We start from the raw sequence: 22,029 nt of genomic DNA, 5'->3' as shown, positions 1-22,029 counted from the left end.
TTGAAGGGTGTGGGGGGGCCAAGGAAAAATATAAAAATGATATCACATGTGAACCAGCACCCCCTAGTGGAAAAAAAACGAATGGTCCCTTAGGTCCTACTACCGTTTTGTTTTGTTTTTCTGGACGAAAAGGAGTTTGTCTGTGGTTTACTCGTTTGAAGGATATGATGCTGATGGCGTTTAGTGCAAGTGCGATACCAGGCCAATGATGTCTAAACGGTAGGCTACTGTCTGTGTAATTTAATGTATCACGAACAAACACACACACACACACACACACACACACACACACACACACACACACACACACACACACACACACACACACACACACACACACACACATATTTGCCTCTTTATTAATGACTGCTACAGCCTCAGCGGAGAGAGCAAGCGGTTAGATATGCAGTAGCCTAATAAGGATGAGTATTATTTATAATAATAGGCTATTAATAATAATATATCTTCTGTTGCATGCTTTAATTTGCAATGTTGTTTTTAAAATAGCCTAAAGCTATTGACTGTTAATGTGTAATTTAACTCTGAGTGTAGTAATTGGGCAAATCAAACCTAATGGACCTGTAAGGAATTGCCAATTTTAGTATGTTAGATAGGTATTAAGACTACTGAGACTACTGATGGCCATGTTATAAGAAACAAAAACAAACGTGACATCACTGTTCCACGGTTTCCACCCATAATAAGATAACAAGAATCAGTCGTGGGAAAATTACTCACATTTGTTACTTAAGTAAAAATATCAATAGGCCTACTGCAAATTGTAGTAGGCCTATTGATATTTGTTCTAGTATTTCTACATTGCAGTCTGCAATGTAGAAATACTAAAAGTCTGGAACACAAAATCATTTGAGTAAAAGTCAAAAATTATCGGTATCAAAATGTACTTAAAGTAGGCTACCAATAGTAGAAAGTAGAAAAGTACCCATTGTGCAGAATATCCCGTTTCACAATCTTTCAAATGTATAGAATGTTAACAAATCTTTTAAAAAGGCTATTTTCAAATGGTCGAAATGTACAGTATATAGGGCTGAAGTGGGTAATGTAGTTTTTAATAATAATCAAAATCTACAAAGTAACTATTAACAAATAATTGTAGTGGAGTAATAAAAGTATAATATTTGCCTGGAGTAGAAGTAGGCCCTATAGAAAATTGGAAATACTCCAGTAAAGTAAAAGTACTTCGAATTTGTATTTAAGTACAGTACTTGAGTAAATGTACTATTTTACACCACTGATAAGAACTATATACTGCACTCTGTTGAGGTGCCAACCCGCTAATTGTGCGCCAGCAGAGCGCGCCTTGTTATTTATATCAGGTTGCACTTGTTGATGGTGATGTCACCAAGAATGCGGGTCCCTCATTGGCTGTTGATGGTGACGTCACCAAGAATGCTGGTCCCTGATTGGCTATGGGAGTAAACACAGAAACACAGATACGCGACAGATACGCCACCGAAGGCAGTACTTGCAGCACTCTGCTGGCGTGAGTAATGAACGCTATGTCCTCTTGACTCACATGACTTTTGTGTTTCAAACCTGACTTCAGGACACGCCTCCAGTGTGGAAAAGGCCCGATCACTGAGGGTTATGGAGAACAATGCGCCTTGGCAGCCACCATGGACAGGCCAAAACAGCCCGTGGTCCCCTGCTTCAACTACTGGAGCCCGATACAACCCTGTACCCAACTTACAGCACCTCAGCCTCACTTCAGAGCACCACCTACTAGCAGCCACTGAGCATCACAACCAGGACCATCAGAGAAACCGCGGCGTCCCAGAACCCTCACCCCATGCTCACTATGAGGCACTGTGCAGAACGTCTGGCGCTGGCCACAGTTCCCCGCCCACAGCCTTCCATGCTAGCAGCAGCACTGACCAGAATGCACCACCTGTTCACGTTTTGTCCACGACTCCAGTTGTAAGCCCAGGAAAAAACGTACCTCCTCCGTCTTCCCTCCCCGTAGCAAGTCAACACACACAGTCTTGCAGACCTCAACCCATGTCCCCATGTGCCCCCTGCACCTCCCACAAAGCGGCCCCCCCTCCTGTGCAACCTCCATGTGCTCACCAGGGTCTGTTCAACGGACCCAAGTCCCTGCACCGGGAAGAAGCGGCCGTCCCCCGGCATCCGATGCAACAGTGTGTGAACCAGGGACCACAAAGCTTACCTCAGACCATGTGTGGAAGACCACCAGACCTGGGTCCTCCTCCTCCTCATCCTCCTTTTCCCCCTCCTGGTGGGTTTGGCTACAACCCCAGCCACACTTCACCCACCTCTCCTGTCCATCAGCAAGCTCAGTGGGCACCTCCACCGCATTATAGTGGTAGGTTTCTATGGCATGGCACTGTAGGCTAGCGATCTATACGAGGGTCTGGTCTGTCTGTATGCGTGAGTGTCTGTCTGTGTGTATCTGGAGCTAATATAGCATGCTTATTTTAGCTTTTAGCTGCCATCAGACCACTGAAGTACCCCAAACATTGAGATATTTAACTTGAATGTTATAAATGAACCCAATGGTGATGATCAGATTGTGCTGAAACCGTGCCCATATTTGAATAATCTGTCAAATACAATGTCACTCACAGATCCACATGGGTTCCCAAACTTCCCATGTTGATCTCCAGATCCAAATCTTCCTTTTTTTGAAGCGGTGAAAGCCGCTTCAAAGGAGTGGCTTTGTCTGTCCCGTAGATTCCCATAGATTCTCAAGGAGTGAGAATGTCTGTCCTGTACATGTCCCGTACCTGTTTTTTGAGGATTCCCATAGATTCTCAAGGAGTGAGAATGTCTGTCCCGTACATGTCCCGTACATCTCCCGTGCATGCAGAATTGAGGATTGGTCAAGCAAGACAATTTGGCCCTCCAGACAAAATCATTCAGAATTCAGAATTCATAAAAGTATAGAACTAAAGCACATAGAAAGTATAGATCTAGAACACAGAATGTATAGATCTAGAACACAGAATTCAAAGCTCTAGAACACATAGAATAAAAATTCACCGCTTCACTTCGAACCGAGGTTTGATTTTTAGCACTATAATTGTAGAGTCAACAGGAGGATATATTGATTCAATCGATCCATTTTCAATACATTTTATATACTGTATGTAGAGCCAAGTCACAACAAGTTGTCTCAAGACACTTTACACGTAGGGCAGGTCAGGACTGTACAGAGACCCAACATTCACCCAGTACACGAGTAAGCGCAGCAAGGGGAAAAAAAACGTTAATCATACTAATCAATGTAATTGATCATTTGTATTTCATTTTAATAATAATAAAACATAAATAAACAATTTTCAATTATAATCTTTGCGATGGGCTTACATTTTCTTTTCTTTACTTTTTTGTATTTATTAAAAAGAAAAAAGCTAAAATAACAAATACTGTATATAATGTGTTATACATGACTTGTAAGTAAACTAAATACAATAACACCATTATGGTCCTTGACGTTCAGAAACTAAAATGTAATCAGTAAATGTATTGACATAACGTATTAACTTGGAACACCCCATTGCCTCTGTCTTGTGTTTTCCTTAGGTGTCGTATCTGAGTCTGTTCCTGCGGCAGCTGACCATCCTTGCAGAAAGCCATCTGAACAGGAGAACATGGTCTGAATTATCTGCAGTATCTTATTATATGTTAGTTAGAGTTATGCAGAGGTGGTTGAGTCAAGTTCCCTGTTCAGGAGTCAGCGACATGCTGGCTTGTGGTGGACGTTCTTGGCAAAAGTCTATTTCTGCTGTGGACATACAGAATGAGTAGACATAACATAATAAAGAGGTAGCCCTAAATTAGATCTGTAATTCTGAGAGCATACAAATGGAACAGGGTCTGTTTGGTTCCGTTTGTATACTCAGAGGTATGGTGGTCCTTGAAAATAAAAGGTTTGAGAACCACTGACCTAGCGGACTCTTGTGGACTATAGTGTCATACTAAATCAGTGTCATACGGTACATATTCTGTGGAAAACCCGGAGACTGACATTCAGTAATTGGGTATTATGATCAAAATAACAACAGTATAATGGAGTGTAAAAACTAAATCTAAAATCTGTCATCGGTGAGGTCAAGTCTTGCTACGGTACGGACACATTTGTCCGTCTACGGACATATTGATGAGTGATGACCCCTGTCTCTGATCACTATAGGCAACAGTTAACCGATTAAGTCCTGAGGCCCATTCTAATTCCTTCTAAATCAGTAGTTCTCATACTTACACGATTTGTTTCCAAAATAGCAGATGTACAAGCAGTGTGAGCTTGACACAGATATTGTAGATTGGCTATTTTTGAACAAATGTTCAACCGAGTATGAGGACGTTAGGGTTCATGGGTTCTTATTTAATCATGCATACATAACTAAAAGTAACATTTTACACTGAATCGCAGGAATGGTCCATTTTGAACAAAATGCCTCAAATCATGAATGCAGGGTGCGATTTCCGCACAAAATTGTGCACACACATTGGCCTTTTCAAATTTGCCTGTTTATGGAGACACCAGGAGATCGACATTTGCAAAACACATTTTGGAACAAAATGCTTCAAATAATGAATGCAGTGTCCGTTTGGTGTGAAAGTCCGATGAAAACATGGCATCCTTTTCACATTGGCCTATTATAGCGCCACCAGGAGGCCACAATAATCGACCTGACCTGGCGGAGATCTGTGCTCGGAAGAGCACTGCTTCTAGTTTAGGTTTTTGCCGTTGAAAACTGGTAGTTGACGAACATTTTCCGACACAGTTTTAGTCTACGAAATGACCGCTGCAGTAAAGTTCATCTCCCATCAGAAAACCACCAGCACCAGGCCCATGAGTTCACATGCCTTGACTTGGTTGTTGTCATTTGTTTCCAGTCTCCCAGCTCTGAGTCTCGCTATGGTTTGGACCCCAAGTTGCTGCCCAGCGCTGTAAGCCCTCCACTCACACTGCATGGTTATCTTCACCCATTTCAGTCTGATATCATTGACTCATTTACATGCTTCTTTCTTTCTCTCTCTCTTAGGTGAAGGTGATGGCAGAGGACAGGGCAGAATGGGAGGGGAAGGTTTTCACGTCAGAGCCCTGCTCCTCCCTTCCTCCACTGGCTACCACAGCCTGCATCATAGAGGACATGGGTACACACACACACACACACACACACACACACACACACACACACACACACACACACACACACACACACACACAGAGAGACAAACAGTAGTGGTGTGAGAAAACGTTCATTTCAGTGAACGAATCATTTAGTTCACAGCAATGATCAGTTCAAATGATTTGTTCACGTTCACCGTTCACAGCGCGATCGTCCCATGAAAAACCTTTTTTATTACGTCCCGTGTACAGCCCGTCCTCCCGTCCTGTGTGCCAAGGGCTATTAGGGGGAGGGGACGTGGGGTATGAACGAAAGCGTGAACGTAACTTTTTAAGGAAATGAATGAATCGTTCATGGTTAATTCTTGTGATTCGTTGACACATCACTAACTAGACAGAAAGAAAACATATTTTTTAAAGCATAGACCTACAAAAACATATTTTCCAAGCGCATCTCAATGTTGCCTAACCTTTAGTGTCTGTGTCTCTGCGGCTGTTCAGGTAGTGCCAGTCCCAGAGCTATCCGTTCCACCTGTTACTGTGTGCCCTGTGAGGGCCAGACCGCCTCGCTCAGCCACCTGCCCCTGGGGGCTCTGATCACCCCTCTAGCTACAGCAGCTCCTGGAGAGGTCAGTGCTTGATTGCACACACGCAAACACACGCACACATTCATCCAAAAAAACAAACGGTTGAAATGTTTATACGCAAGGCTGTGCTGGGATGCAGTTAGGGCTTACTTAGGGATAATTTTCTTCAAGATTATTCTATTGATCACTTTTTCGACTTTTCCAACAAATCAACACGAAAACATTCAAATGTTTTTTTATACCTTGCCCAAATACAGCGTCACGGAAGAAATAATGAAAATAAATTGCCGATTTACTGTCTGTCTGTCTGTCTGTTTGTCCGTCTGTGTCTGGGCTTACCTGCCTGTCTGTGTCCCCCAGCGGTCCTTACCAGTGTGCAGTGAGACAGAGTGTGTGAGGGGGTGTGCAGAATGTGGGGCCTACATGTGCCCTGCGATGGGCTGGCAGGACTGCGGCCAGAGGTTTTCCTGTCCCTTCTGTGGTAAACTCAGTGAAGGTAAGACAATAAGTCAATGATTTGGAAAACATTCAGTTGACTTTTATTGTACGTTACACATTCACTGTTTAGATCAATTTAGATTTAATTTGTTTTCTTTATTGGGATTCAGTGTCAAACAGTGTTTGTTGGCACACATTGGGCCTCATTTATAGTACGAAACACAGGTATGACAGAATATTGGGCGTCATTTCCACACATAGCTCAGCCATTTATCAGTTTCGACATGAGTGTACTAGACAACAAATTATTACTATTCTGTCATCTAAGCATATGCAGTCACATATTCATCATTTAAAATATAGAAGGATGAAGTCTATGGCAAAGTACAGGCCCACATCAAATATGTGTTACAAAAAAGTAGAGAGTCCTTTCTGCTGTTCTTTTGCTACTGTGATTTTCTTTATGACTTGTGAAGTGCACAGAGACCCCTTGGGGTGGTTGCACTATAAAAAAAAGAACTGAATCTGAACATGTGAATATCACGGCTGTATGTTAACTGGAAAGGTTCTGGTATGAAAAGGCACAGGTCAGTGAGGGAAAGGATGTAATAAAGTACTTTCTTTACTTCATTACAGTGCAACCAGAGTGACAGGCTGTAAATGGAAAACAAATCTTTGGACAGTGAACACACAATGAAAAGTATAATGGCACGTTGTCAACACTTTGACAAACTTGATGTCACAATATTATAGCCTGAAGGCCAGTTAAGAGTCCAGCATACATGGACCGTAGTCTGATGGGACTGAAATGATGCAATAGCTCAGTGCTGCTCAAAGTTGTGTTCCCAGCAAAATGAGGTACAGTTGAATAACACTATTTAACACCAGTAAGGCTCCCTAATCGGGAGATAAGCGACCGTAGGTCACTTATCTCCACAAATAGGGCAAAAATGTGTTTCGCCAAAATCTTCCTGATCCATGTTGATGACATGAGTGTAGACATACTGTGTAGTGATTTTCGTGATTTTAGGGCAAAATCTGTAGGAGCAGTGTCCAAAAATGTGTTTTTAAAAATCGGCCTGGAGGTGGCGCTATATGGGACAGATTCATGGTGATGGGATGAGTGTAGACATACTGTGTAGCGATTTGCGTGATTTTAGGGCCAAAACTGTAGGAGCAGTGTCCAAAAATGTGTTTTAAAAATCGGCCTCATGGTGGCGCTAGAAGAGGGCCATGTGAGAAATGAGGGGTGGGGTGTCCGCGTTGCCTTGGCGGACGAATAGGTACCGGCCCCGGCTCTCCCGGACCCTCCTAGCCCGAGTTACGGCATTTGGCAACGCACCACGATGCAAGGTGTTGTGATATGTCTCCATCTGATCATAAGTGTTTTTTGTACGTGTGTGTGTGTGCGTGCGTGTGTGCGTGCGTGTGCGTGTGCGTGTGCGTGTCAGTGCCCTGGCAGTACTACCAGCCCACCAAGGGGGTGGATGGAGTCAGAGTCGATAGAGCCAATAGGCCTGAGCTCAGTATGGGATCCTATGAGATCCTCAACTCTCAGAAGGTTAGTTCAACTTTGCTTACTATAGTCAAGTTTGTGTGTGGCCCTTGTATCTACTAAGGTGTACTATCGGTTCTCTGTTTTAATATTTAATCGAAGATGTTCAATATTTCTTTCAACCCCAAACCAAACTAAACTGTAAGGTAACTGAACCATTGCATCCGTAGTATGTACGAAATAGAATTGAAGTCTGACGTCACTTTTGTTACCCCCGCTGGGTCACAGAGTTGGACCTTTTTTCTTTTTTGTATTTTTCTTTTTTTTTCTGTAGAAGAGTAGCAGGAATGTTTTTGACGGAATGTGCCATGTTTCAGTGGAGACAGTGAATCACAGATTTTCCAAAACACAGGCTGTATCTAATATAATTAAATATCATAAACAACACAGGGCCACCTCCCTGACAGAATTGCCGGACTATTTACATATTCTTTTATATATTGGGAGGGAGCAAAGGGAGCATGGGCCTGCTGTCCAGACTTTTGTAGTCTATAGACTACAAGAGCAGTGATGGCTGAGTGGTTAGTGTCCACACCTAGGACTCCGGAGGCCCCAGAGGTCGCAGGTACGATTCCCCGCTCCAGCTATCACTGCTCCCCTCTCCCCCGCGCTCCTTGTGAGCAGCACTGGGTTCAGCTGGGTCAAGCTGAAGAAAAAAAGCAGCTGGGTTGGGCTGCGATATCTGAATTTCCCTCGCGGATGAGTAGGTATTTCATTTAATTTCATTTCTATTGCATTCAATAGAACGCATTTGTACTGTTTGTACAAATGTTGTACTTCTTAGAAGCATGTGTGCTGCGGACGTGCGTACATGTCAAACTGCTGTATATCATATGTATATATTATCTATATATGTATGTATGCGTCTATCACCCCAGGATGAAGCTGCAGCGCTGCTGCTGGCTGTAGACGTATCTGCCTCGGCACTGAGAGGAGGACAGCTGGACTTCATAACACAGCAGATACAATCTCTACTCACCTCTCTCAATAGGTATCTCACACACACGCTCGCCTCACACACACACACACACACGCACGCACGCACGCACGCACGCACGCACGCACGCACGCACGCTCACACACACACACACACACACACACACACACACACACACACGCACGCTCACACACACACACACACACGCACGCATGCACGATACTCATGCCTAGACTCAATCAGACACACACACACACGTACCGCGCTGAATAGTATCCAATAATGCAAGCAAGCATTGGCTTTGGTATGGCGTTATTAGTCAGTTGATGTCTTTATCTTATTGGTTGGAGGAAGGACGGCGGTGCCGAATCAGACGTTCGGGTGGGTTTGATGACCTACGACAGCAGGCTCCACCTCTACGACCTCAGCCCCGCCCTGTTCCGCCCACACATGCTGGTTGTCACGGAGACGGAGGACCTGCAGCTCCCTGTGAAGGAGGGGCTTCTGGTCGCCCTCAAAGACTGCATAGACAGCCTGGGCAGGTAACTGTCACATCCACACTAGAGATGGCAACCATATTATCCTTTATATATCCTGGACATTTCTTATTTATCGTGAAATTATCCTCTGTGATGTACTGGGATCAATTCAACTTTTATTTGCCATGCTGCATATCCGGTACCAGTTAAACCCTCTATAATTGGTAAAACGGACCTGCAAATAATGTACTTGATTTTCCTTTTTTTCACTCTCTACTAAATGTCAAAAAATAGCTGATCTGCAAGCTCACAACGTGTTGCAACGCGTTGTGAGTTTGTGGATCTGCTATGTACGGCATGCAACACCAGCATGCAACTAAGGGTGCTTTCGGATATCCAGAGAGCACTGGCCAATACAAACTTAATATGTGAGCCGGTGCGCATTTCCGAACGCACCCTAAGTATAATTGGGTTTAACAGTCGTATCCACTAACTAGCAGCTAGGAGATGGTCCTGACCTGTATTCCAAACAGAGATTTTAAATATAGACAGTAAAAAGAATACGCCCGCACACTGCCGAACTGCACGGTACAGGAGCAACCATTTAAAAGTTTCGGTCACTGATTACCTTTTTCAGGCAGGATCAACAAATCTAGTCTTAAACATTTTACTTCATTGGGGCATTTAGTGGTAAAGCATGATTCCAATGTTTTCTTCAGATTCTCACCGTATTGTGCGTGCGTGCGTGTGTGTGTGTGTGTGTGTGTGTGCGTGCGTGTGTGTGTGTCAGTGTGTTGCAGCGTCTCCCACTGTTCACTCCAGAGTGCGATGACTCCAGTGGAGTTCCTTTGGAGATGCCCCTCACAGCAGCTTTGACCATATTTCAGGTTAGCATGGATCTCATGTATAATTATACCACAACCCATTCTTATATATAAAACCTTTACTTTATAAAACATTTATTTCCCATGTTCTGCTAGTGTGTACAGGGCTATACTTAATGGTTTCAATGTTCAATTTAGGGATTTCAATAATTTAACTATGATGATACTATGAAGATAACTATAACTATATCATTCCGCATTGTATATTATTTGTAATAGTCGGTATGAACACTGCCATCCACTTGAGTTGGAACAACTTTTAAAACTATACCTTTATAGTTATAGTGCTCAGTGTGAATGGCCCTTTAGTGTTGAGTATTTAGAGTTGTGTTGTATTTGAGACCACCTAAAATGTGACAAGTCATTAGTTAAGGTCAAGACCAAAGGGATGTTTAGACCTGGTCAAGATGTTTTTTCATTGTGCTGCTCTGTAGGCGATGAGTTGTTCAGGGAAGCTGTTGGTGTTCCATACTGCCCCTCTGGTTGAGGGGGCTCACGCACACTGCTCCTCAGCCTTCTTTGGCTCCAACAAACCAAAGGTAACATACGCATGCACGCACACACATGCCTTGTTGCATTTCTTTTTTAAAGTTATGTTGCTGCTATAGTATATATACACAACTTAACTAAAGGAGTAGTTCACCCCCAAAATGGGTTTTTCTCTATTGATTACTCACGCCATGGAGACTTCAATAGTTCAATAATATTTTTTACAAAAATGTGATTATAGCAAATTTACCACCATTGATTCCAGATGGGGACCCCATTCAAGGAACCATATATCCACTGGTGTAGCAGAGTGTTTCCAGTGAGCCAACATAAACAATATCGATACCCTGACTCTGTTTGATCAGAATGGAACAGAGCCCTGATTAGTATAATTTGTAAGACCGGTGGAAGAATGGGAAGAGGCCCAATTTCTTTCCCATATGGCCGCTGTGCATAGAACCGAATTGAATGTCCTCTCTGTTCCATTTTCCAGTCCATCTTCCAGCCGCCAGAGTTTGCCGTCTCATTGGCCAACGACTGCATCAGTCAGGGCTGTGGCGTACACCTTTACATCCTGTCTCAGCAGGAAGTGGGAGGGGCTTGGCCGGGACATGTTCCATATCTGACAGGAGGAGCTCTGCACACCTACAGCAGCCTGCAGGTAGGGGGCGCTGTGTACACCTCCAACAAGCAGCAGCTTGTTTGGAAGCCAGTTATAATAGGCCATTATGGAATATCAAAATTTGTTCTGATAATGTACATGTTCATCACATGACTCCTGAGATAACGATTTGTGTGAGTTTTGAAGAGAATGGGAGTAGTAGCAAAAAGTGTGTTATTTATTTAAAAATGCTAAATGGCACACACACACACACACACACACACACACAAAATCTATAAATCAAGGTTTAAGCGCCTTTCAGATGGGAGGCGTTTGACGCGACCTAGTAATTCATTTTCAGTGAGAGGCGGGCGATTATTCGGGATGCGCGAAGAAGTTGTGGAGCGGAGAGTTGAGCAGGCGCTGCCCTGTGAAATTCTTGTGCGGTGCATGTACGCACCCGTGGGCAGCAAGAGCTGGATTGTGGTCATCAAATACTGCCTGGCGTTTACTTGTGGAGCACTCATCACCATACTGTATTATTATACTGTATGCAGTTAACATCACCTGTAGAGACCATGGGTCTATACGGTTAACATCAACAGCTGGGCTTTATTCTTTGACCCCGCCCCCACAGGGTGAGATGGACAGGCAGCGATTCAGCACCGACCTGCGGAGGAGTGTGGAGACAGAGACAGGCTACAAGGCTCAGCTCAAGATACACGTCAGCAAAGGTGTGTGTGTGTGTGTGTGTGTGTGTGTTCGCGTGCATGAGCATTCGCTCCCATAGTGGAAGAGAAAGATGGAATGCAAAAGAGATAACGTGTGCACGTTGCTGCTCTTTCATAATCTCTCTTGTGCGTGTGTGTCTGTAAGTCGCTTTGGATTAAAAGCGTTTGCTAAATGCCTAAACTGTAAACTGTGTGTGTGTGTGTGTGTGTGTGTGTGTGTGTGTGTGTGTGTGTGTGTGTGTGCTGTGTGCTGTGTATGTGACTGTGTGACCCATGTGATATCTGGATGTCCTCTCAAAGATATTTCACCCGGTCCTAATCATTATTATCGTTTATCGTGATACAATAAAAAAAACACTCACAATAATCGTATAATCAGAATGCTCACCATTGTGAGCTTGTAGATCTGCTTTTTTTCGGCCAAATGTTCCGCCCCAGGATAATGGATGTTGGGGTTATTTTGATTATCGCCATAATATCTTAAATCGCATACAATATTATCATATCGTCGTCCCATCCCTAATGTCCTCTCAAAGATATTTCACACGCTCCACAGATCTGCGAGTGTCTGGCTGCTATGGGATGGTTGTCCCGGGGCCATGTCCCAGTCAGGTGGCCCTGGCAGCCCTGGACGGGCGCACCACGCTGGCTGTGGAGCTCACACACTGCAGGTCTCTGGATGACAAGAGGCCTGTCGCAATACAGGTACAGCACAGCAGGTGGCAGCAGAATCACCAGTCAGGGTTCTGTTTCTTATTGCTCTGAATGATGTTTCTTGTTAACAAAAGAAACAAGACGGGTCTAATTTCGGCGTGGGTCATGTGGGATCTTGGACTTCCATATAGTCAATCTATGTCATGTGGGATCTTGGACTTCCATATAGTCAATCTATGACGTCAGTCATGTACGACGTATCTACGAATGAAACCACGTTTTTAAGTTTTTATCCCGATCCGACTGCCATTCATTTCCATTATGAAATTACATTTAAATCGTAAAAAAAAAAAGATATAAAATATTTTAAACGATTTTGGGATAAATAGTGATATTATCAAACATAAATATCCCAAAAGGAAATTTACGTTTTTAATGCAGTCTGACCAGAAGCAGGGATAAAACATATCCCCACCAACGATAAAAATGCACAAGATGAAATTGGAAATCATTCCTATTCGAGCGGTGCTAACCGTTCCGTCCGTGTCCTTTTATGCCCATATAATATGGGGATCCATTATGTCATCAATATTAAAGGACAACTTTGTTTTTTTACAACAAGGGTTCATATTTTATTAGATTGTAATTAGAGAAAAGAAAAAGTGAGTGTTAAAATGTTTTCATTTGCTTTGTTCTATTGTTTTATCGCATTTACTGTGCTAAAATGTGGGGCATGCGTATTGCGTACGCATGGGGGCATGCGTACAAGTGGCTAAATATGTCTTTTTGACACAATAAGCCAGCAGTTTCTTCATTGCTTTTTACAGTACCACTTCTAGCCCCCATAAGTCACATCCAATCATGAAAGGTTGCGTTGTATCTTGGGAATGGGCTTATTCTGTGTAAAATGACATAGTTAGCCACTTGTACACATGCCCCCAACCACTGAAATAAGAATCTCTAAAACAATAGAAAGAAGTAAATGAAATAATTTTAACACTCATCTTTTATATTCTTAAATTACAATCTAACATAATATGAACCCTTGTTGTAAAAAACTAAAGTTGTCTTTTAAGCACATAGCCTATCTTGGAATGCTCATATGGACATACTGTGTCAGTCTCATGTGGTCTATGATGTCACACATCTATGACGTCAGTCATCTCCATATTTGGGAAAAGTTTAATTTGTAATTAAAGTCGATGGAGTATCTCTTGAACAATGCAAGGATTCGATTCCCTACTAAGACGGTCGATTTGACACGTGGTAGGGGTTATCAAAAGCAGAGGAAAAAAAGCAGAGCTCCCCCCAGACAAACTGACCCCTGGATGTAAAATGCTATCTCTGCATTAGGCGGTGCTTTCCTACAGCAGCCAGCGAGGGGAGAGGAGGACGCGGGTTCATACGCTGACTCTGCGCTGCTCTCGCCACCTGCAGGACATCTTCCGCCACTGTCAGGCTCAAACCCTGCTCACCTTCTACTGCAAGAGGAGTACGTTTTCCCAACCCATTTTGTTTATTTGACCGGGCGACCAGGCCAGTCAATGTTGTCAGGGGTGTCCCACCAAATTCGGGGCCCTGGGTACTTTATCTATTGAAAAATAGTAGATATACAAGCTCAAAGCGCGGCACAGAGTGCCGCGCTGCGAGCTTGTACAGTAGATCTGCAATTTTTGAAAAATTGTGAAAAACTCTCAAAGTCTTTGAATATTTCAAATACTAACGTTATTTTGAAAAACCTATGTTTTTGAGCGGTGGTCACGCCGCTCCTATACGTGGCCGTGTGTGTAGAGGTACGTGTATGTGGGTGCGTCCGTATGTAGCCTCAAGCCTGTGGTGTAGTACCTTTTCTGACCACACATGTTAAGGGAGGGGCGCTGTTTTCAGGCCAGGCCAGACCAGGCACACACACGCACACACACACACACACACACACACACACACACAGGGGGGAAGGGGGGAGGGGGGGTTGGTGGGTAAACCACCGCTCAGTTCACACGGGTGTGATTTTTTATGTCAGTGGTGCTCAAACGTTTTCATGTGAAGGACCACCAGAATGATATGTATTTGGCCACGGACCACCGAAAAAGCAAAATTTGAGTTACAAATGTTCGCTTAAAAAATACATACAGTATATTCAAAGATTTGCACACATTGTCACGACTTTTCAAAAAGATCTGCTATTTTTCAATGGCTAAAGTATAAAATAAGTTCAGGCCCCTCCACCTTGGGCCCTGATAACTCAGTCCCACTTTTCCCCCCCTTGTGACGCACGCCCCTGCTTATGTTGCTTATGTTGATGTTGGTTTGTTCTCAGCATACTGTGCAGTGCTGGAGCGCCCTCTGCAGGAGCTCAGGGAGGAACTGCAGGCAGAGGTGACTGAGGCCCTGGCCTGCTACCGCAAACACTGCAGCTCTGCCTCGGTGTCTGCAGGACAGGTACGTAGATACTGTTGTTCTATACGTCTAGGATAACCCACATTCTCATTGCTGGCCTCTAAACAACACAGAGACAAAACCAAATTCAGTTAGTCCCAAAACTCAAAAGTCTTCAAATGAAAAAAAAAAAAACCTTCATGAGGTTAAGTTATTTAACTCCAGTGTGATCACCCAGTGTGATCACCCAGTGTGATCACCCTGTGCTACGTTGACGACATATCAATCAGCTAGTTTGAATTAAGGCTGCCAAAGAGGTTCTCAAAAATGTTGGCTCAGGGCAGCCCTGAATTAAATTGATACTTGCACATTACATTTATGTCATAATATAACTTTGTACTTGACATTTAACCCCTTGAACCCCATCATCCCTATTCTGGGGGGAACATAAGCCAAAAATGCTATTTATGGCAAAAAGATTTAGTATAGATCGAAAAAGTAAAGTACAACCTAGGTCAGTTTTTCTTAAGAACACCTCAAATATATATAAATATTATATATATATATTATAAATTTAACCCACATTTAAACGTGCATCCAACCACACAGTTATTTGAATTGTTTTTGTTTTCCAAAGCAGACATGTCACAAATAGTTGTATATTAACTGAACTTGAACACTTGATAATAATTTCACGCTTGCCAATGTTGTTCACTATCTTTTGAACATTCATTATAGAAATTACAAAAAGGCCACTGACAACTCTGCATCACTGTGTGTGTGTGTGTGTGTGTGTGTGTGTGTGTGTGTGTGTGTGTGTGTGTGTGCGTGTGCGTGCGTGTGTGTGTGTGTGTGTGTGTGTGTGTGTGTGTGTGTGTGTGTGTGTGTGTGTAGATTTACTTAAGTACTGTACCAATTTGCAATACTTTTACTTCTACTCCACTACATCTCGGATCAAAATATTTTACTTTTACTCCACTACAATCATTTGAAAACTTTAGTTACTAGTTACTTTGCAGATATAAATGATTATAGAAAACATACATTAATCCACTTTAGCCCTGTTTTATACCTTGGCTATTTGAAAATACAATATATACAAGCTCACAACGCCTCGCGATGCGCTGTGAGCTTGTAGATCTGCTATTTTCAAACATTTTGTACTTTTTACTTTTGGTACATTCTGTTGCCAACACTTTAATACTTTTACTCAATTGCATTTTGAATTCCAGATTGCCGTAGTATTTCTATATTGGCCCCATGGTTCATACTCCCGTTGGTCTGAACACCGTCAGCAGGTTAGCTACTCACCAGCGTTAGTTTTACAGAGGTTAGGGTAAAGGTTAGGTTTAGGCATAGTTTTACTGAGGTTAAGGTTAGGTTTAGGTGGTCGGACCAAAGGGAGTTCGAACCAAGGACATGTTACCCTATATTGCAGTATTGACATTTTACACAAGTAAAACGCTTGAATACCTTTCCCACCACTGTGTCTAGCTGGTCCTGCCCCAGTACCTGCGGGCGCTGCCCGTCTACATCAACAGCCTAAGGAAGAGTGAGGTGGTGCTGCCAGGCCTGCAGAGCTCTGTGCCCCAGCGGCTCCAGCTGCGCTGCCAGCTCCTCCACATGGACACCAGCAGCACAGCCTCCCACTTCTACCCCATGCTGCTGCCACTGGTACGGATGGGACAGTCACCACACATCACTCTCACTGGCCCGGGTACCATAAATCAATGGTTCTCAAACTGTGGGTCAGGAGGGACCCCCAGGGGGGTCCCCAAATTATCCCCAGATGATTAACTTAATGTGCAACATTGTTTTCTCACTCAACAGTGAACAAACCACCATAAATACATGTTATAATTTTTAATACTTCTAAAATGACAAATTAGACGTTGATCAAATCATCAAATATTAGAGGCAAAAATTGTGAAAATAGCTGATCTACACCATGTAATGCCTCAACTCTTAGTGCTCGTCAGGGTGGGGGGGTACCCAGTTAAAATATCATTATTTGGAGGTCGCCGCCTGAAAAGAAAACTACTGCTGAGAACCACTGCTGTAAATGACCAGGAGACAGTGGTATAAAGTAACTAAGGACATTTACTCAACTGCTGTACTTAACTCAATTCAATTCAAAGGAGCTTTATTAGCATGCGAAAACATATGTTTACATTGCCAAAGCAAGTGTCAAACCATAATAAAAACAGTTGAAAATGGGGAACCCATATATACAGTTGGAGGGGGTACAGCATTGCGTAAGCAGAGCTATGTCACATTTTGTCATTATGTACAGTATATACAGGGTATGAAGCTTTCTTACGTTTAATTAATTAAATTAATTAATACTTTTACTTGAGGAACAAATTTGATAACTTTTTCCACCACTGCCAGGAAAGCATGTCTGGGTTGGAAAATGTTTAAATGAACAACATGAGACATGAACTGTTTTAAAAAGGTTTGGTTCTGGTGGGGAAAAAACTGTTTTAGACATCATATATTGTGGCAGGTGGTCCATAAATAACCTGAGGACAATACCACTTATATAGTTTCATCCAGATGAAACTATATTGTCTGTTTTTCCATGGTCATTTAGAACACCCCTGTGAGTCAGGGTCCCCACATTATTTTGTGGGGTCCCCAGATGATTAGCTTCATGTGCAACATTGTTTTCTCACTCAAAAGTAAACACACCAACGTTAGGGTTAAAGTGTATCGACATGCACATTTTTAAAGTCACAGTTTAAGGACTTTATTTTTATACTATACCTCTATAATGACAAATGAAACATTGGCCAAATTGTCAAATATTAGAGGCAGAAAAATAGCCGATCTACATGCTCACAACGCCTCGCAACACAAGGCGTTGTGAGCATGTAGATCTGCTTTTTTCACAATAGAACCGTGTTATACAAAATGTAATACTGGTCAACGTTTCGATCTTAATAGATGTTCATCAGGACAAGATCTGTTAAGATCGTAACGTTGACCAGCAATAAACTTATGGAGCTTAACCAGTGTGCAGAATCTATGTCCTTCTTCATGATTCTGCTTGTCTAGCACCTGGGCCACGGATGTGCGTGCACTACTCTCTTCATACAAAATGTAATGCCTCAACTCTTAGTGCTTGTCAGGGTTCTTCTGTATTGTCACTCTTATTTCCTGGCCCGCAGCCTCTGTCAGCAGACGTCTCCGGTGCCGCCAGCTCCCCCAGCCTGGCGGACGCGGTGCGCTGCAGCGCAGCCAGCCTGGACCCCGCGGGCGTCTACCTGGTCCACGGACCCCTGGCCCTGCTGCTCTGGGTGGGCAGCCAGGTCCCCGGGCACGCCCTGGTCCAGCTCTTCAACGCCAGCTGTTTCTTGTCCGTTCCCTCTGGACAGGTGAGCCAGTTAGAAAGACGCAGGAGTTACTTTCAACCTACTGGCATTGCTATTTCTGGGTATTTCTTTACAGGTGAAATACCAACATATGATACAATGCAACATGTTAGATTGACTGCTTTTGCTACTTGCGGTACAACAAAGAATATAGGGCTTATACATTGGTTAAGGATGATTGGACAGTGGAACATGGGGTGAAACGCAGTATGGTGGATGAGTCAGAACACAAAGGTGAGAGGAAAGTAGAGAGAAGATGAGCCAGGATATTATTATATATATTTTTTAATTTACATTTGACATACACTGTATGCATGTTTGTTATTCCTTCAGACCAAGCTGCCGATCCTAGACAACTGTCTGTCCATCCGTATCCGATCCTTCATCGACACACTGGAAGACAAGGTGCCTTATGCTCGCAAGGTGAGTCACCTTTTTCTTCTATCTTGATGCCATGCTTGCACATAATTTATTTTCTAGCAGTGACTTTTACAATTGTACAAATTTTCAATTTACAAAGTGTTGAGTTGGAGGCATGAACTCTAGCCAACCAACAAGTAAATAGAGAATAAAGAGGTGAGTTGGCATTGCAAGACTGATGATGTGGATTAGTATTAGTCTGGTCTTCGGCCCATAGGTGGAGAGTATGAGAAATCAGAAAATGACCGGACCAATCATAGGCTATTTTTCACTGTTTTACGGACTACAGTTGAAACGCAGTCACTGATTGGTCCGGTCATTTTCTGATTTCTCATACTTTCTGCCTATGGGCCGAAGTCCAGACTGATACTGTGGAGGAACGTGTGAGTGAATCCACGTCATCAATCTGGCTAATGCCAGGCTAGTAAGGGGGCACCATGCACTTGTTCGCCTTGTAGATCATCAGTAGAGTTTGAATTGGATGCAAGCAGTAGCTGGTAGTCAGTGGATTGTACACAGACGTAGGGAGACATGAACATTTTGGGAGGTTGAAGACCAGGCACGCTGCAGCATTCTAGATCAGTTGTAGAGGTTTGAGCGAGCATGCAGGCAGTAGCTGATCCTGAAGATGACTAAAGCTTGGATACAAAGCTGGGCAGACTCCTTGGTGAGGAGGAGGGGTCTAATCTTCCAGATGTTGTAAAGTGCAATCTGTGCACATGTAGCAACACACATTGACCACAGAGCGGCACCACTGCATGCAGCAGGTGTATTGGGATCCAGGCCCAAGGCTGCCTCACTGGGAGTTGTTGAAGGAGAGGAGGCAGGGAGTCATCGCCATGTTGGATTGTGGTGGACATTTTTATCAAAATTAAATTTTTGCCACGGACAATAATAGTGGACAATAATATTACCAGAAACACATAAAGAGATCTTAATGACCATAACCATATGGTCTGTAACTCTTTGAGAGTGTACAAATGGAACCGGTTACATTTGTACACTCTGAGTTATGGTGGACCTTGCAAATGAAACGTTTGAGATCCACCATCAGTGGCCATAGTGTCGTGGTAAATCAGTGTCATACATATTCTTCTTTTTTCTTTGTTTTTATTTCAGTTTAGGCAGTACAAAAATATCAAGACATATTTTTGTCATACATATTCTGAAGAAAACATGGAGACTTCACATTCAGTAATTGGGTATTATGATCAAAATAATAGAACATTATAATGGTGTCTGTGTAAAACAGAGAATCTAAAGTTTGCCACGGACAAGGCCAAGTCTTTACCACCGCCACATTTATCCATGTGCGGACTCATTGATGACCCCTGAGAGGTTCTCTGGGGTTTCAGATGTTTTGCATTACAGTCACAAGACTCTTCTCTCTCTTTAGGCAGCTAAATTAAATGTTTTTTAATATAAACATAAGCATTTACAGAAATTACAACTGACAAAGTGGGCCTACTGTCTCTATCCCTATCAATAAAGGCATCAAAGCAAAGAAATATGAAACTAAAAGTGAAAGGAAACGGGCAGCAGTGAGTAGGGATATAAATTGTATTTAACGCTGACTACTGTAAATACCTCTGTCTGATCTAATAAGTCTCTCACGGCTTTCCTGTCCATCTCGTCTGCACAGGAATGGTGTGCACTCATGCACTGCATGCACAAAGCATGTCCGGCGAGGATCATGTGCAGTGATTGTCTTCGCTTTCACTGGCACTTCTTGCCTTGGTGCCTTGGCAAATGCCAGGATGAAACTCATTGTCTCCCCTATACATAGTATAAGTCAAGCCCCTAGCAGGGACCCCCCTTGAGTCTATAATTTTATGGAAGGATGATTGTTATTTTTGGCGATTTTAATTTATTTACATAATCATCATAACGTGCACCGGCAGCAGCGGTGATGCCTGGTGATGCCAGTGGTTATGCCTGTGCTGGTGAGTGCACCTCATGGCACGCTCTGCTGTCGCACAAGTAGGCCATACATGGTCTACTTGGCACATGTGGGGTCCAAAAGGACCACTTGACTTGTGGGGTCCAGGTTTTTTCATTGAAATCAAGTCAAGACATGCCCACAATGCTGTGTGTGTGTGTGTGTGTGTGTGTGTGTGTGTGTGTGTGTGTGTGTGTGTGTGTGTGCGTGTGTGTGCGTGTGCGTGTGCGTGCTCCCCTCAGCTCTGGGTGGTGAAGCAGGGGGACGGTTGTGAGGAGGCCCTGCAGCGCCAGCTGGTGGAGGACAAGAGTCCCAACGGGGGAGCGTCCTACGCTGACTTCCTGTACCACCTCCACGTCAACTCTGTCAGGCTGCAGCACTGACCCCACCAGCATACAGACATGTCGTCCTTATCGGGTGGAAACCCCGCATGTCCAAAACCGTTCGTCTTGTATTTATAATTTTTTTAATTATTTAAACTAGTGAAAATAGCCTATCTACAAGCACACAATGCCTCGCAGTGTGAGGTGTAGTGTGCTTGTAGATCAGCTATTGTCACTAGTTTTGTTAGACAGTATTGTATGATGAAGCAGGGCTTTACTTCACAAAAGAAATGTACATATCTGAAACTTGGAGATACAAGGTTTCTGCCCGACAGTGACAACACATACACAGAGCTCCCATCAGTTCCTGTATTCCCTCTTTGTCTGTCTACACACTACTGTTGTTATTATTTAGGATATACATGAAACTGGGGTGCAGCTTTAGGGCTATGCACGGGGAACGTTTGAAGCCCCACAGAAAAGTCTTGTTTTTTTTTGTATTTTACTCTTGAGCATTACAAATGTAGCCAAACAGATCTCACAGGTCAGTTTGGTGACATTTATTTTGTTCCATCAGGGTTACAAAATGAACATGGTGGATGTTACTGTTTGTCATTAGTGTGTGTGTCGAAAGAACGTGCTGAAGATGTTCATTTATTTCCACTGTCATATCAACTCTAATCCTCGCACCTGAAATGTGTTGCATGTGTGGAGAGGGAGGAGAATGACGTGGTGTGCTTTGTGAGAGTCATATTCAGTATATGTGTACATCCAGTCACCTGTCTACTGAGCAAAAATAAATACTTAATTTAATGTGACTTTCCCCACTTTGTCTTCAGAGCGTTTTTATTACATTGTGTGAGAACACCAAAAACTGCAAGGGAATGGGGGTGGATTATTTACCAAATTCATTGAGGTCATCTGATTCTGTGTACCCACTGTACCCAATATACACCACACACTGGGTGCGTTTATATGCACATTCAGAATGGCATTCAGAATGAACTTATTCCGAATACAGCTTCATACCCAAACGTTTACATGGGACCTGAATACAAGTATCCCTCATTCCACTTTCGTTTACATGACCAAAGGATTCATTCGGAATAGAACTTTGGGCATGCGC

The 22,029-nt window shown here is 43.2% G+C and overlaps 1 protein-coding gene across 1 annotated transcript; it reads left to right on the top strand.

Moving 5' to 3' along the window:
* The first annotated feature begins 91 nt into the window (after nt 1–91).
* LOC308295350 (protein transport protein Sec24C) lies at nt 92–21,584 on the top strand. Its single transcript, XM_080738403.1, has 21 exons — nt 92–219; nt 1,568–2,344; nt 3,565–3,635; nt 4,882–4,935; nt 5,031–5,142; nt 5,618–5,745; nt 6,064–6,199; nt 7,593–7,702; nt 8,575–8,687; nt 8,984–9,175; nt 9,903–9,999; nt 10,431–10,535; nt 10,979–11,146; nt 11,724–11,820; nt 12,374–12,522; nt 13,825–13,963; nt 14,789–14,910; nt 16,342–16,521; nt 18,018–18,224; nt 18,555–18,644; nt 20,823–21,584. Exons 2-21 carry the CDS (start codon nt 1,609–1,611, stop codon nt 20,961–20,963), a joined length of 3,147 nt encoding a protein of 1,048 aa, XP_080594529.1. The 5' UTR covers nt 92–219; nt 1,568–1,608; the 3' UTR covers nt 20,964–21,584.
* Nucleotides 21,585–22,029: the final 445 nt, after the last annotated feature.

Source organism: Nannobrachium achirus (genome assembly GCF_963921795.1).
Source record: "Nannobrachium achirus genome assembly, chromosome: 12".
NCBI lineage: Eukaryota > Metazoa > Chordata > Actinopteri > Myctophiformes > Myctophidae > Nannobrachium > Nannobrachium achirus.
The sequence above is the reverse complement of the archived record's forward strand: the minus strand, read 5'-3'. Positions and strand labels throughout refer to the sequence as shown.